General features: G+C 38.0%; 1 protein-coding gene across 3 annotated transcripts in view; it reads left to right on the top strand.

The window, feature by feature from the left end:
• The window catches only part of TBC1D4 (TBC1 domain family member 4), a 198637-nt gene that overhangs the window by 167652 nt on the left and 13778 nt on the right, over positions 1-17207 (top strand). For 2 of the 3 annotated variants that reach the window (XM_032151019.2, XM_032151022.2), the window contains 5 exons: positions 2508-2668; positions 5251-5460; positions 8929-9087; positions 11253-11411; positions 14047-14291. In XM_032151019.2, coding sequence (XP_032006910.1) covers positions 2508-2668; positions 5251-5460; positions 8929-9087; positions 11253-11411; positions 14047-14291 — 934 coding nt within the window. Of the gene's footprint in view, positions 1-2507; positions 2669-5250; positions 5461-7746; positions 7827-8928; positions 9088-11252; positions 11412-14046; positions 14292-17207 lie in introns of those variants that run through there. The other variant, XM_032151021.2, reaches the window with a different exon arrangement.

The following is a 17207-nucleotide window of genomic DNA, read 5'->3' as shown; positions in this document are numbered from 1 at the left end:
ACTTGCGTTAATGTTTTTCAAAGTGCAAGTAAAAGCAAATGTATATATATTCAATATTCAGGAAGGTTTTGTTGGTTTTTTGTTTTGTTTTGTTTTTGAGACAGAGTCTTGCCCTGTTGCTCAGGCTGGAGTGCAGGGGTGTGATCTCGGCTCACTGCAACCTCTGCCTCCTGGGTTCAAGTGATTCTCCCACCTCAGCCTCCTGAGTAGCTGGGATTACAGGCGTGCACCACCACACCTGGCTAATTTTTGTATTTTCAGTAGAGACAGGATTTTGCCGTGTTGGCCAGGCTGTTCTCAAACTCCTGACCTCAAGTGATCTGCCTGCCTCGGCCTCCCAAAGTGCTGGAATTACAGGTGTGAGCCACTGTGCCCAGCCTCACGGAGTTTTTTTTTTTTTAATTTAATTATAATTTTATTTTGGGATGGAGTCTCACTCTGTTGCCCAGGCTAAAGTGCAGTGGTGCATTCTCGGCTCACTGCAACCTCTGCCTCCCGGGTTCAAGAGAACCTTGTGCCTCAGCCTCCTAAGCAGGTGGGATTACAGGCGCCTGCTACTATGCCCAACTAATTTTTTTTTTTTTTTTTTTGTATTTTTAGTCGAGACAGGGTTTCACTATGTTGGCCATGCTGCTCTTGAACTCCTGACCTCAGGTTATCCACCTGCCTCGGCCTCTCAAAGTTCTGGGTTTACAGGTGGTGAGCCACCGCGCCTGGCCACTGCCTCAGGAGTTTTGAACAGTGGACACATATTAGGGTTATAATGTTATCCAGGGTGCGTAATAACCAGAGTTTGACTATATTGAGATATGTGTATCAAGTACTGTACTTTCTAAAGTATTACATCGTAATACTTACTGTCTGCATAGCAGCTCAGAAGTCTTTTTTTTAACTTTAATTTAGCCAATCCAGAAGTAATGTTTCCATAAAATAGATCCAGACTAGAACTAACTGAATTGCCTGAGTAAATAAAGATATGATAGGCAGATGCTGAATTGCTCTTCTCACTATTAATTGCTTCAACACTATTGAGTTCCTTTGAGTATCTGAGAGTGGCTGTTCTTGCTGAGCTTTATTTCTGACCTCAGCAATGACCTTTTTGATTCCATCAAAAGTCTTATACCTTCATTTGTTGGTATCATCATCTGTAAATATTGGTATCCTTATCATTCTCTTAGGCAAACTCAGACTGTGAAACTTAAAAATGTAAGATATTCCTGCCACTAACAGCAACAATTATTGTGAGGTCTTCCAGCAGCAAATATAGTTGGTCTCAAAAATAATTTTGAGTTATACTGACCTTTTTTTGCAGATAGGCCTAGCATAACTCAAAGTGTTCTTTTCTAGGAAATGAAATTTTTACAATAGAGGAGCATTTTCATATACGCTAATATAGAATGATGTGACACTACTCCCTGCCCCTCAGAAATTGAGGGAGGTGATTCTAGAGTCAATTAATTTCAATAAGTTGGGGAATTTCTATACACTGTTTCCCTGTTGGAGAGGTACAATTCATGCCAGTGTATTAACAGTCTCTAACAAGTTCTGCTATGAAGAAATCTGTTAACATTTTTTAACAGTCTAGGTGTGGTGCCTCATGCCTGTAATCCCGGCACTTTGGGAGCTGAGACAGGAGAATTGCTTGAGCGCAGGAGTTTGAGACCAGACTGGGCAACACAGTGGGACCCTGTCTCTACGAAGATTTTTTTAAAAAAATAGCCAGGTGTGGTGGCGTGCACCTGTAGTCCCAGCTACTTGGGATGCTGAGGCGGGAGGATCTCTTGAGCCTAGGAGGTCCAGGCTGCAATAAGCTGTGATTTTGCCACTGCACTCCAGCCTGGGTGAAAAAATGAGACCTTATCTCACAAAATAAATAAATCAATAAAAATATAAAAAGATCTATTTTTAAACTTAGCCATCCAATCTTATTTGACCCCAGTTTTTTCTTAGTGTATCACCTACGAATAATCCCAAGGTTGACTGTTCTGCTTATATTCAGGTTATCTTCTGCCATGATCCAACTATTGGTAGCTGACTGTTCAGAGACAGATCTTAACAGTCATAGGCAATTAGAAACAGTCTTTATTGACTTGTTCTATAAGAGCTCTAACAAAAGCTCTTTGTGAGCCTTTTATGGAATATTTACCTTGTTTCGAGTAAGCTATTCATGTTATTTCCTTAGCAAAGCATGAATTCATGACTTAAGCAACCTGTACTCCTCCTTATAAGTGTTTCTGTTCCTCAGATTAGAACTAGGACTGGTTGGCTGCTAAGGAATGAGTAGAAACAGGGGAGCTTCTCTTGACTGGGCTGTGGCCTAGATTGCTGTTTCCCCAGGATGTGGTGGTCTGGGTGACTAGTGTGCCTGGTGACGCATTGCTCCATGTTGCCTGTGGCTTGTGCTTGCCCATGACAGAACTTGTGAATGGCTTGTGCTACCAGTTGGTTGTGAAGTGCCATGATGTGCAGCTCTCCTTATAAGTGATATGTTTATTTGCTTTCAACAGTGATGGAGAAGGGAGAAAAAGGACCTCATCTACCTGCAGCAATGAGTCCCTAAGTGTGGGAGGAACCTCTGTCACTCCTCGCCGGATCTCCTGGCGGCAGCGCATTTTCCTCAGGGTTGCTTCTCCCATGAACAAATCTCCCTCAGCAATGCAACAGCAAGGTCTGTGTGGTACTCCCTAAGGAATTTATCCCTCTGAGTGTCAGAAATTAGCTAATGGAATGCACATGCTGTGTGTAAAGAGATTTACGTGATTATAGTATAGAAATAACTTTCTGTTTGTGATACAGTGGTTTCTCTTTCAGGTATCATTAGAAAACATTAGGCATTCAATACCTGCTTGTGGAATGAATGAATGAGTGAGAGAGTTTCCAAAAACCTGTACTTGGGCCTACTCCACAAGGTAGACGGAACTATGATAGTGCTAGGAAAGAAGCTGTATGTCTTCTTTCTTTTCCCTCTCCTCTCCTCTCCTCTCTTTTTCTTTTTTCTTTTTCTTTTTTTTTGACAGAGATTGGGCCTTGCCCAGGCTGGGGTTGCAGTGGTGTAATCATAGCTCACTGTAGCCTTGAACTCCTGGGCTCAAGCAATCATCTTTCCTCAGCTTCCAAAGATCTTTTTATTATTAGAAAAGCAACATAGCCTTTTATAAGAGCCACACATAAAACAAACTGACATAGAAATATTGAGCAATAATGGAGTGTGTACAATACACTAGGCAAATACTGAGCAAAAGAGAGCACAGGCAGCTCTCTTTGAGTAATTGACCTATTAAACTAAAGCAAAAGCATCCAAAGAGGCAAGCACATGTAACAGTAAACAAACAGATAGAACAATCATGAGAACATACATAATGATGTAGCTTTGAGAGCTAGAAAATAACACCTAAAAGAATTCTGGAATGAAATCACTAAATTAATAGCTCCTGTGGGAGATTTTAACATATTCATCTTTAGAAATTAAATATAAATACTATTTGAGTAACACAAGTGAATAAGCGTGACCTAATATTTATAGAGAACTTCGCCTCCTATGGAGAAAACTCATTCATTTTTAGCACACTTGGAACATTCATAAAATGTAATTATGTACCTGTCCACAAAGATTTTTAAGTAAATCTTTCTGAAATCCAGATAACCATAATCATTTATACAAATATTCTCTGACCACAATGCCAATAAAAGAAAGAAATCAAGGATTAGAAGACAAGTAGAATGACATGTGTTTGGGAATAGAAAACTACTCTTAGAAGCTAGAAGGAAGAAAATTCGATGATTGGAGCCTTACCTATTGAAATGGATCTAGGGAGCAGTTAAAAGCCATGATTTTTATATAAAATCAAGAAGGCCAAAAATATACTGAGTGTTCAACTCAAAAAGCTAGTAAAAGAGCCAGGTATTAAAATTTTAAAACAATAACAGTAAAACGTATGGAAGTAAATAATAAGAGTAAAGGCAGAGGTCAATGAATATATTAAAGAAGAAAATAGAAGAAAACAACTGGTATTACTAAAGATGAAGTTAACTCTGCCTGAGGTGGTCAGAAAAAGCTTCACAGAACAATTAGATGTTTATTTAAACTCATTGCTGGAAGAACCATGCTTTAGAAGGATGGAATGACGAAGCTTTGGAGTCATTTGAGTGAACTTTGCAGATCAGAGAATCATGAGAAATTCAGCATGATGGATGCAAAGAAAAGGAGATTGAGATATGAGGCTGGAAATCTGAGTGGAGACCAGAATCTGAAGAAACTTAAATGCTAGTCCCAATTTGTTCTTGGGATATAAGCAACCATTGAAATGTTTTAAGAGATGTGATCGTGGTTGTTAATAGGAAAATCATTGGCAGTAGGAAGGGAGAGAATGAGTCACCTGTTAAGGGAGTGTTGCACATGGAATACTGCACAGCCATGAAAAATAATGAAATCATGTCCTTTGGAGCCACATGGGTGTAGCTGGAGGTTATTATCCTAAGAATTAACACAGGAGCAGAAAACCAAATACTGCATGTTCTCACTTGTAAGCAGGAGCTAAACACTGAGTACACATAGAAACAAAGAAGGGAACATTAGACACCAGGACCCCCTTGAGGGTGGAGGGTGGGAGGAGGATGAGGATTGAACTCAGGTACTATGCTCACTACCTGGGTGGCGAAGTCATTTCATTTGTACATCGTACTCCAGAGTCACATAATTTACTCATGTAGCAAACCTGCACATGGACCCCTTGAACCTAAAATAAAAATTGAAAAAGAAAGAGAAAAAGGTGTTTCAGGAGGAATGAGCAGGGGGAGTACTATGCTCAGCCAGGAGAGGCCCAGCATTGCTCAGTGGCTATGCTCCTGACAGATTCTGATGATCGACGTAGACCTTCGGAGATCACTGATACCTAGCCACATACTCTTCTTGTTTGTCACAGCCAGAGAATATACGTAAGTAAATTGCAGAAGTGTTGGACCCAGGAGAGGCCAGTTAGTTTTGGGGCACCTATCTTACAGAGCTCTTTGGGTGGAAAGAAGAAGTGGTAAAATGACCTATGCTTCTGTTTCATCATGACAGGGAAATCTGGAAGGGGAATTCAGTCTAGTGAATTTACTTAAATATTAGCTCCAGAAACTAAGTTACAGGGAAAGCAGCTTTGTGACACTTTTAAGTGTAGAAGATCAGATGAGAATGTGAATTCTACAAAAACTTGGGTAGTCTGGGTTACTGCTAAGGAATGCCTCTCACTGTGTTCTTCTCTGCAGATGGATTGGACAGGAACGAGCTGCTGCCACTGTCCCCCCTCTCTCCAACCATGGAGGAGGAACCGCTGGTTATATTTCTGTCTGGAGAGGATGACCCAGAAAAGATTGAAGAAAGAAAGAAATCAAAAGAACTGAGGAGCTTGTGGAGAAAAGCTATACACCAACAAATCTTGTTACTTCGAATGGAAAAAGAAAACCAGAAACTTGAAGGTTAGCCATTTTAACAGACTAAATGCTATGATGCTATGATTGAAGGATGTATGTTAAACCTACCTTTCTCTCCCCATACATACTATCCGCACTCAGTTTTGGACTGTATGCATACTTTAAGAAGAATATCTACTGATTATAATTGTTGATTTCCATTTTGTGAGGTGGTTATAACATGGGCAACGTCAGCTTAAGATATTTGTGGTTTTGTTTTAAATGGGTTTGCATTTTAAATAGATTTAAGACATAAGAAACTCTTAGAGTATATTTAGGTAAAATAGAATGTAGATAATATGGAATCAATGTATTTGATGTGTCTGAAAGTTTATTATCTTAGTGTCACTTCTAAAAAATCCTTAAATATGAGAAAGCAAATTTTCTTTTCTTTGAATGTGATTTTCAAGTTTCAGGTTAATTACATTCATAATGGGAGAAATATGCCTACCTCAAGTAAATTCTGCTTACATTGTATTCAATTTAACTATCTAATTATAGTTATCTGTTATCAAACCAAACCTATTCCTACTTTTTGTTAATGCTTTATAAATTTTCTGTTTAGCAAAATCATTTTCAAATCATTACATTTATAATCAAATGATTTATAATAGATTTTGTACTGTTTGTGGTGCTGTATTGCGAAGATTATGACTACCAAATGCTTTGGAATGTGTTTTGCAGCCTTTGAAAGAATGATAGAATTTACTCCATTACTGATAGAACCACATACAAGGAGATGCTAAAAAATCCAAAAAATGTATAAATTTCATTATTTTGGGAAAATCACTTAACCTGAAAGGGTCTCATTTTTACACTTGTAAAATGAAACATTTAACAGAAGTGGTCCGTTTGACTTTTAAGATTATTGGCACAAGTATAATTTAGATATTTCTCTCACTTGCTTTTATTTTGTGGTCTTTCATACAGCTTTTTTGGTGCAGGTATTCCACATTTCTGAGTTTATCATCTACCTTAAGATTCCTGTTACTACACCTATGATTCAATTTAATTTTTTATTTTAATAATATGTAGTTTGCAAGAGCACATTTTTTAGAGTTGCTGTTAGAGTGGAAAGTACATAGGATTTTAAATATCCTTTGGGAATACATCTTCTTTTCTTTAAAATTAAAAATGCTATTACTTGTCATTAGCATAATTTTAAAAGTTCAGTTTGATAAATGGTCTGCCCACTTGAGGTTTCACAGGCTTCAAAAGAAATTGAATTCATATTTGTAAGCAAGTAGTTAATATTTTAAACTAACTCAGAAAAAGAGGTTGAAAAAAAGAAGATGGTCATCATTCCCTCAAAAAATTTAATGCATGAAACTATATTTCACTTGGGAGTATGTACAAATAAAATCTGATATTAAATATCAAAAGATAGTTTCAGAATCATAGACTATTTGAAGTAGAAATAGCCTTAGAGATTACTTAGCTAGATTCTTCATTCTACAGCAGAAGTAGTGACTGGCTTGGGGAAGGTAGAGAATTAACCTAAGGTCAAATAGTGACATACTGGCAGAGCAAGTACCAAAACTCGGGTTTATTCATCGTGGTTCTCGGGCTTTCCCCAGCACCCCACAGTATTTCTCAGCTGTGTATGTTAATATAAGGAAATGGAATGTTTTACATAAATGGTTGCTGTGTATTCTGAGGTCAGTTATATTATATGATTTTACAAGTTAAGAAAGGAGGTGACATTTAGAATACATTCTCAGAAACCTTTGTCAGTTCTCTGTTTCTCTGCCTACATAACAAAGATAAAAAATAGTTTAACCTATGAAAATTCTAACCAATGGATAATTATTTCTTGATAGTTCTTTAGTCTTTTCTAGTTAAACAGTTAAGGGCAGATATTAACTGTCCCTGTTCACCATTTTATCCTCAGGGTGTGCGGCTGGCACATAAGCAGATGCTTCTGATTATTTTAAATGATGAATAATCTAGAGAAGATTAAAGAAAAACTCTAAGGAAGTAATTATGTTTTGTCCATCGTGAAGAAAATAATTAGTAAAATTATATATAGGAGTATATGTGTTTTTAGCCTTAATAAACCCACACCTTTTAAAAAATTACTTGGTTATCAGAGAAATATAAAGCAAATAGCCAAACAGCCAAGCTAAACAGTGTTAGAAAGCCATCTGTGGTATCCAGAAGGAATAGTTTTGTATTGCGATTTATCTTTAGATTATGTTTGGACTTTTAAGTAGGAATTTTTACTGCCTTGCTTGAATAACAGTTTGTTATAAGATATTTTAAGTCTTTTGAAATGGTTTCAAACACACTAAGTAAAGAGTAACTTTCATTCTGCTGTTGTTTTTGTGCTGTCGAGGACTTGGGATGCATGACAAAGATTTGTGTTGCAGGAGGTAAGGTGGCCGAGCGCTGTGAGCATGCATGAATACAGATTGCTCTGAGACGTTCCTGTCCACCATGATCCTAATGAAGAGAAGAAGTATACTCTTGTGTCCGCTCTTCCTTCTCTTTTGAAATCAATTTTTCATGATAAAGAACAAATCAAGATACTGGTTGCTTTTATAGACATTTCTTTTAATGAGCTCTGGGCGAGTATGTTAGACCATCAAATTAGAGAGAATTCTATATTATTTAAAAAATAGAATTAGTGTTAACTTCAGTGAAAGGAATTTTTCTTTTTAAGTTTATTACAAATGAACACAGGAGGGCTGGGTGCAGTGGCTCACACCTGTTATCCCAGCTCTTTGGGAGGCTGAGGTAGGAGGATTGCTTGAGGCCAGCAGTTTAAGACCAGCCTGGGCAACATAGCAAGACCCCATCTTTACAAAAAAGTTTGTCAAATTAGCAAAGTGTAGTGGCGCATGCCTGTAGTCCTGGCTACCCAGGAGGCTGAGATGGGAGCTCAGGAGGTTGAGGCTGCAGTGAGCTATGATTGCACCACTGCACTCCAGCTTGGGGTACAGAATGAGACCCTGTCTCTAAGAAACAAAAGCAAAAACAAACGAAAGAGAAAATAATGAACACGGGAACACATAAGCTAGTTTTATTAGTTATTAAGGGCAGTATGGATAACTCTGGAAACAGTTATAAAAAGGTATCATGTTATGATCATATATTTTTCAAATCAAGATGAGTATGAGTCTTTGTCTTCTCATGTATGGCACATATAAAATATTAACACTTCAGTGGTGTCAAAAAATGGAAAATTATAGAATGATCAACACGGTTTACTTTTTATACTTAGCAGAGTTGCCATATGTAAGATACAGAGTAAAACCTCCTTAGGAAGTTATTTCTAATTTTTTTTCTCATATGAAATGACTCAAAGCTTGAGACCCTTTCACGTATCCTCAATTTGTTTTAAATTTTCTTTTTAAGATATACTACTAGTTGATTCCTGAAAGTGATTTGGTATGGTTTTACAAATACAATCAAATGTTTAAAATTTTCCATTTGAAAAACACATTGGTCTTACATAAATTCTTTTTTCCTTAGCAAGCAGAGATGAACTCCAGTCCAGAAAAGTTAAATTAGACTATGAAGAAGTTGGTGCATGTCAGAAAGAGGTCTTAATAACTTGGGATAAGAAGTTGTTAAACTGCAGAGCTAAAATCAGATGTGATGTGGAAGATATTCATACTCTTCTTAAAGAAGGTATTTGGGATAATCTCAATAATTTTTGTTTTTTAAAGAAAAGCCTGTGGAATTTTTTTTTATTTGATTTGTGGAGCTCAGATGTAATTTTGTCCTTGTGTTTTGCTTAGTAAAAAAGAAGTAATTTGTTTCTTCCTGTAGTTTAGTGACTGTCTCTGAGGAGGTAGCACAAACCTATTTTCAGCGTGGTGGTAGTGTTTACCAAGGAAGAAGTGCGTGCATTGATACACATCTTTGATCACTGCCATAAAAATATTAATAATTCAGTCTTTCAAACTTGACTCATTTTCATCACTTGGTCAGAAGTATTCATTTACATATATGTGTATATTTACATGACTGTGTATTATACTTACTCGTATGTATTTATATATATAGATTTATATTCTGGCTAAGTAATCAATCAATTTTCTTTCATCCATTAATTTCTTCACTAATTTTGGAGAAGTTGCTTTTATTTAGTCATTATATTGCATTTATTCTTTTATTGCTGCTATGCCATATAAGATGCTGATATTTAAGAATTTTAAATTTAAAAATAAAACTAATAAGTCAACTTTTAGTTGCAATTTCTGTGACTCAGATTAAATATATTAAAATTAGAATCTCCATAGCCTGCATAAACTGTGGCTGTAAAATAAAAATTCCAAAATACCCAAAGAAATTCTATAATGAATGTTGTTTTAAAAGCCTATGCTAATGTGTGAGATTGTTGAACCACAGTTAAGTTTAAATTAAGATAAGTGTTATTTTGAAAGCTGCTGCATTGACAGGCTTAATATAGTGTTCTTTATCCTTGAAGATATGGAAATCCTAAAGATTTTAATTGAATGCTTTATTTGGGAGACACAATAATGGTTAACAGAATGTCTGTGAGATGTAGATCACACCATTTTTTGGCATGACTTTCGAACATATTTTAGGAGTGCTTATCTTCCCATTTCTTATTGGATACAGTTTAAACTTCTTGGCCCTGTGCTTAAGGCCTTTGTATTAGTCCGTTTTTAGGCTTCTGATAAAGTCAAACCCAAGACTGAGTAATTTCTAAAGAAAAAGAGTTTTAATGGACTCACAGTTCCGCGTGGCTGGGGAGGCCTCACAATCATGGCGGAAGGTGAAAGGCATGTCTCACATGGAGGCAGACAAAAGAGAATGAGAACCAAGTAAAAGGGGTTTCTCCTTAACAAACCATCAGGTTTCGTGAGACTTACTCACTACCACAAGAACAGTATGGGGGAAACTGCCACCATGATTCAATTATGTCTCACTGGGTCCTTCTCACTACATGTGGGAATTATGGGAGCTACAATTCAAGATGAGATTTGGGTGGGGACACAGCCAAACCATATCATTCTTCTATAATATCTCCTTCCTCCATTCTGATCTAATTTTTTATCTATCCTTACCTTGTATTGTGTGCTCTCTTTTACTCTGAGCACTGATATGTCCTTTGCTATTTCTTGCATGGAATGTTCCAGCCCTCCCTACTCTCCTTCTGCCTTACTTCTCTACATTCTCATTTCCCATCTCCCTTTCTTTCCACCCCATCCTCTTCTCACTCCTCTTTCTTCTGTCCTTTCCTCTGCCCGTCTCAGGGCCTTCATGCAGTCCTCTCCTGGAGTGACTGCTGCCTGTGCTTTAAGGCCAGAGCATCCTATTATCCCTCAGGTCCCTCAAATACCATTTCCTCAGAGCACCACCCCTGCCCCCCAACCAAAATCAATTCATTGTACTTTATCATTCTTTTTCATGATTAATTATACTTAATCATAATTTACAGTTTAATAATTATGTATGTATTTGTTGAATGTTTTTCCTACCCCACCTTATAGTTGAGTTGTTTTCTGAGTGCATGTGCTCAGTAGCTAGGCACCCTCAATAAATGTTTTATTAATGCTCAGTCAGCGATGGGTGATGTTTTTTTTTTTGATGTTATTGTTAATATTGTCATTATTGTGTTGTCTGAGAGTTTTCTTTTGCAAGACATCAAGAGCTGTAGGATTCAGCTTGTCAAAATATGCTTCTGTTAGTCACATTATGTGGTCTTAGGGTGGCATGCAGTACATACAGCTGCCTGTTTACCAGAATTATATAGTGAATCAGCTGGGATCTAGCAACTTCATTCCAGAGTTCAAGGCCTTGGTTATTTATCTCCTTGATTGTAGGAGTTCCCAAAAGTCGACGAGGAGAAATTTGGCAGTTCCTGGCTTTACAGTACCGACTCAGACACAGATTGCCTAATAAACAACAGCCTCCTGACATATCCTATAAGGAACTTTTGAAGCAGCTCACTGCTCAGCAGCATGCGATTCTCGTGGATTTAGGTATGTTTGTCATGTGGATTATAATTTACAAAAGTAAACAGCTGATCCTTCTTGAGTTTTTTTTGGTTTTTGTTTGTTCTTGGTGCTGATAAAGAGCACCTGTTGGCATATGCAGAGCTGTTGACTTTGTCCTTTACTGAGGGCAAGTTGGCCTTATACCTGATTGACGATCCCATAAATGTCTGTGTATTAAATGAAGTTTTCACCCCAAAACTTTGCCTCTGCAAAGGGAGCCATCTTATATTTAAATTATTATAAAGGTTATATTATGGGGTGCTCTCAGTTACTGCGTTTTGAACAACTGACTGTTTAGGGCAGATAGTTGTATCTTAATGCTGGTTTTGAAATAGAATAGGTTAAAAAATTTAACAAAGGTGTACTAGGTATTCCTGGACACATTGCTGAAAACAATCCTTTATATGTCACTTTAAAAAGCAACATGATAAATGGTTATGTTGGTGGAAATTATGACTATACACCTATAGGGTGAGTGAAACATTAGTTGCGCTGATAGTATAGGAATGGGTACTCATGACCTGGCAGAGAATTTCCAGTGACAGAATCATAAAGCAGTTTTTTTTTTGAGATGGAGTCTCCCTCTGTCACCCAGGCTGGAGTGCAGTGGCGCGATCTCTGCTCACTGCAAGCTCCACCTACCAGGTTCATGCCATTCTCTTGCCTCAGCCTCCTGAGTAGCTGGGACTACAGGCGCCCGCCACCACGCCCAGCTAATTTTTTTGTGTGTTTTTGGTAGAGATGGGGTTTCACCGTGTTAGCCAGGATGGTCTCAATCTCCTGACCTTGTGATCCACCTGCCTCGGCCTCCCAAAATGCTGGGATTACAGGCATGAGCCACCAGGCCCGGCTAGCAGTCTTCTTAAATGCTGATTTTCAAATAACTTATGGAAATAAAAATGCTTTGATTTTTAAAAATTATATTGTCTCTAATTTTTCTCTAACATACTCTATTATTTAAAAATATCTACATTATTAGATTAAATATTATATATTGGCATTTTACCACTTTATTTGTACTCCTAAAAGTTGATATATGTCAGGTGGCCAGATATGTTATTTGGGCCCATCTGGGAAAATACAGGATTACCTTATGTTTGGGGTCATCTAATATTAAGGCATATGAAAAATCACTAGCCAAACCCTAGTTTTTACCTCTGTTCCTTTTGAATGACAAATGGCTCTTGTTGGGAAAGGACCCAGCTCAGTTAATTATTTTTTTGAGTCCAGCAGGATTAAAAAGGGGATTTTACAGAGAAACTGAAAATGAGTTTTTGTGCTGATTGTGCCACTAATTGTGGTCTTAGACATATTACCTTCCTTCTGAGTGTCAATCGTCTCTACTAAGTGGGGACATTGAACAAGGCAATCCCTATGTTCCCAAGCAAATCTGTGGTTCTCTGACCATAAATTGATGATACAATCAGGGTTAGTCACGATGTCCTATTAAAGAGAGAGAATGAGATCATATTACAGTCAGACAAAAATGGAGCTAGAATCAAGTTAATGGATAGAAAGTGTATTTATAGTTTTCCTTAGTAAAAATTTTAAGTGAGAAAGTAAAACCATAATTTTAAAAATTGCTTATTTGGCTCTGCTTGTAGCCATCTGTGTTTCTTCAGCATGCCATTGTTATTTTCTCATATCTTCCTCTTACTGGTTCTGCAGAATTAATCTTATTGGTTCCTGGAAAAAAAATCACTTTTAAGCATATGCGGGAGAAAACATTTCAAAACCTGGCACTCTTGCAAGTTCTAACTGACATGAGTAATCATTTCACAAGGAAGCTAACATCTCCCTTCATTTTTGTGGCACTAGGAAAGTCTCATACCAATATAGACAGCTTTGATGTGAAGACGGATTTGTTTCTGTGTATAGAACTCTCCTTTTAGTGATGCAGGACTCACATTGCCAGCTCAAGTGTCTCTGTGGTAATTTTATACCTAGAGGTATATTTTAGAATTTGAAATTGACTTGACCCTTTATTTTCCTTGATATTTTTAGATATTGAAAAAGAAAAGTGGTTTACATGGCTCGTGGAGGTATTTTAAGAGCAGAGAGCAAAAGATAGTTGAAAAAGCAGTTTCCTTCTGAATGACAGTCTGAATGTAAAGCCAAACAAACCCAAAAAGTCCCTCCAGTGTCATAAGAAAAGCAGAAATAAATCCGCTTATAGACTATGAAGATTTTCTTTTAAATAATATAATATTTCTTATAGACTTCTGGTTTCATTTAGAAGGTAGTCTTTATATGAATTAGAATTTGCCTTGCTTTATAGTCAGAATAAAATTTATATTCCATTTTCCTGGTATCTCTCCTCGGTACATCATTGGTTTGTAGATTTTTATTTTATTGTATTTTTTTTTTTTTTTTGCTGGAAAGAAGTACTGGTTAACATAAAATGTTTCCTTCCATATCATATATGTGAAGATGGTGTGGTAACCTGGCAGGGCTTGGGGTGAGAGAGAGAGACTCTTAGTTACATGGAGACTCCAAGCAACTCTAACTGGTTTGGGAAAGAGTGTCTGTTTATTCTTGGAGGTCACTGAATTGCAATTTCACTGTGGTCTCCAAGGCATGAGGACATTTCAAAAAACATTTTCCTTCTTTTCCTCTGCAGGAAGGACGTTTCCTACTCACCCTTACTTTTCAGTACAGCTTGGGCCAGGGCAGCTGTCACTGTTTAACCTCCTGAAAGCCTATTCTTTGCTGGACAAAGAAGTGGGATATTGTCAGGGGATCAGCTTTGTGGCTGGAGTCCTGCTTCTGCACATGAGTGAAGAGCAAGCCTTTGAAATGCTGAAATTCCTCATGTATGACCTCGGCTTCCGCAAGCAGTACAGACCTGACATGATGTCGCTGCAGGTGAGGCACTTGTGCTTTCCGAGGAAGGTGTGAGACTGTTACCAGAAATCTTGGGCCCTCTTCTCAATTATTACAGTTCAGATTTAAAGAGATGTAGAGCCATTGTCTTAGAACTTGGGTAAAGATTGGGGCATGTTTTAGTTCACTTAGTGTGGGATTTGCTATTTAGGTAAACTTCTAAGTGTATGAGACCCATAGGCAGGATACCTTTTCCATAAAATTCCTGAAGTGAATAAATAAGTAATTTAAGAAAGGTAGGTGATGAGGCCCCAATCCTTTATGCCCTAAGTCTATGGGTTACATGGAGAAGGTATCAAGTCATCTTTACTCACTTTTCCTCAACTTCTCAGTTGAAAAGGCTCACAGATCTTTTCTTTACAATCTGAAAGTGTCTTTATCCCTTTACTTTTGAGTACACAAATAGCAGATACCATGTTATGGTTCTTTTTGAACTTATCATTGATATCTCCTCTCCTTTATCTTCATGTAAGCTAGGCCTTTACAGAAGAAAAAGTGTGAAAGCCAGTGGTGCCTTTTCAGTCTACTTGTGTGTGTGTGTGTGTGTGTGTGTGTGTGTCTCTGTGTGCGTGTGTATGTGTGTGATGGAGTCTTGCTTTGTTGCGCAGGCTGGAGTGCAGAGGCGCGATCTCGGCTCACTGCAATCTCCGCCTCCTGGGTTCACGCCATTCTCCTGCCTCAGCCTCCCCAGTAGTTGGGATTACAGGCAGGTGCCACCATGCCTGGCTAATTTTTTTGTATTTCTGGTAGAGATGGGCCATGTTGGCCAGACTGGTCTTGAACTCCTGACCTCAGGTGATCCACCCACCTCAGCCTCCCAGAATGCTGGGATTACAGGCTTGAGCCACTGAGTCCGCTTTTTTTAGCAGGCTGTGAAGAAGCACCATTAAGATTTTCCAGGTATTTTGAGTGGGGTATTAACTGCCACTGCTGTCTTTAGCCTGCCTCAGACTCCTTGTTTGCACATTTCTCTCCTAGTTTATCACTTCTCTAAGTGGGTTGGTTGCTAATAAGCAGTTTAAATTTTGTCTATAGATACTTATCTCAAACAACCACTGCCTGGCAATTTAAAGCTTTCAGTGGTTAAAAATATAAAAGAAGACTTTAAAGAGGATTCTCAGGTTTTTCCTCCCTTGAAATGAGGTATGCATGACTCCCAGTTCATCATAATACTATGCTTTAAATAAGAAGTAATAGTTTAAAGATGCTTTTAAAATATACTATTTTTTCTGGTTCCCAGAGATGAGTTTTTTGCCTTTAATATCTCAGTTGCCAATGTATAACAAAAGAATTGTGTTTTTACTCTGAGCATTATAGTAAATGATATTTTTTGAGAGTATGAATGGAGATGAAGTATTCCATTTTTCTTTACTTTCTGAAGGTAAAATTTTGACTGGGGAGATAGGGCTTTGTTATCAACATTAGGTTTTCTGGTGTGAGTTCATATGATTTGATTCCTCATTGATGACTATTCATAGGTTTAACAAGTCAAATAACAACTGTGGAAAGTTTTATTTTTTATTCCTAAAGAGTTTACCTGCATCTTTTTATCTTTTTTTTTTTTTTTTTGAGATGGAGTCTTCCTCTGTCACCCAGGCAGGAGTGCAGTGGCGTGATCTTGGCTCACTGCAACCTCCACCTCCCGAGTGCAAGTGATTCTCCTGCCTCAGCCTCTCGAGTAGCTGGGATTACAGGCATGCGCCACCACACCCTGCTAATTTTTTTGTATTTTTAGTAGAGATGGGGTTTCACTGTGTTGGGCAGGCTGGTCTCAAACGTCCGGACCTCAAGTGATCTACCTGCCTTGACCTCCCAAAGTGCTGGGATTACAGGCATGACCCACTGTGCCTGGTCACCTGCATCTTAATATCAGATAGGAATCAGATGGTCTTGTAAGGAATTCAATAATTCTGATTTTCAGAAACAACGGTTTGGTAGCTATTAGAATTTCAAAGATACACGGAAGTACCTGTGAGTAGTGTTTGATCTGGGTCCACAGATAAAAAGATATAGCTATCAGTTTAAAAATACAATGATATTTCAACTGAAAAATTATTCATCAATTTGACGTTACAAAAATTCATGTAAATTGGATGTATACGTTCCTTTAATATGGCCTATAAGTACCAAGTAATATTTTATGTCTATAATTTTGAAAATGCAGACGTTTAAAAATCTCTAGTGACAGCATTGCTGTGGGCCACAGTATTGGGGACCTTATTCTAGGAGAATAGGTCCTTTTGCATTTTAAAGTGAGATATAACACTTCTCCACTTTCTAGAGCCAGGAGGTACTGTTTTGGGTCTAGCCAATAGGATGTTTAGAAGTGTGCTTAAATGCCTCTTGCAGTGGGTTTGGACTCCACAGGATTTCTGATTTCTTGCTTCTCTCTTGGTGGCTTGGGTGCTCCAGGCTTCAGTTACCTTATCTGTCAAATGTGTAAAATCTTGCTTCAGTTACCTTCTCTGTAAAATGTGGGGGTTGAGGTCTTTTTCAACTTTGAATACCTGTATCTCGTCACATTGGTTTCTGCTGCTTTCCGTGTTAAGCATAAAGACATTATATCTTTTCCTCTGAAGTTTTTGGTCTCTACTTTTTTTTCATCTTCTCTCCCCTACCCTTATCTCTCTCTATGCATCTTTCCTTCTCCAGTTCACCTCTTTAATCTGCAGGTTTGCCTTGGTATCTGTAAGGTGGAATTGGATTATTTGTTCTTAGCAAATAGAATTTTATCATTAAAGCTTTCTAGGAAGCGTGGCCGGGCGCGGTGGCTCACGCTTGTAATCCCAGCACTTTGGGAGGCCGAGGTGGGCGGATCACGAGGTCAGGAGATCGAGACCACGGTGAAACTCCGTCTCTACTAAAAATTAGCCGGGCGTGGTGGCGGGCGCCTGTAGT

This window comes from Hylobates moloch, unplaced genomic scaffold (assembly GCF_009828535.3).
Source record: "Hylobates moloch isolate HMO894 unplaced genomic scaffold, HMol_V3 SCAFFOLD_4, whole genome shotgun sequence".
Lineage (NCBI taxonomy): Eukaryota > Metazoa > Chordata > Mammalia > Primates > Hylobatidae > Hylobates > Hylobates moloch.
The sequence above is the reverse complement of the archived record's forward strand: the minus strand, read 5'-3'. Positions and strand labels throughout refer to the sequence as shown.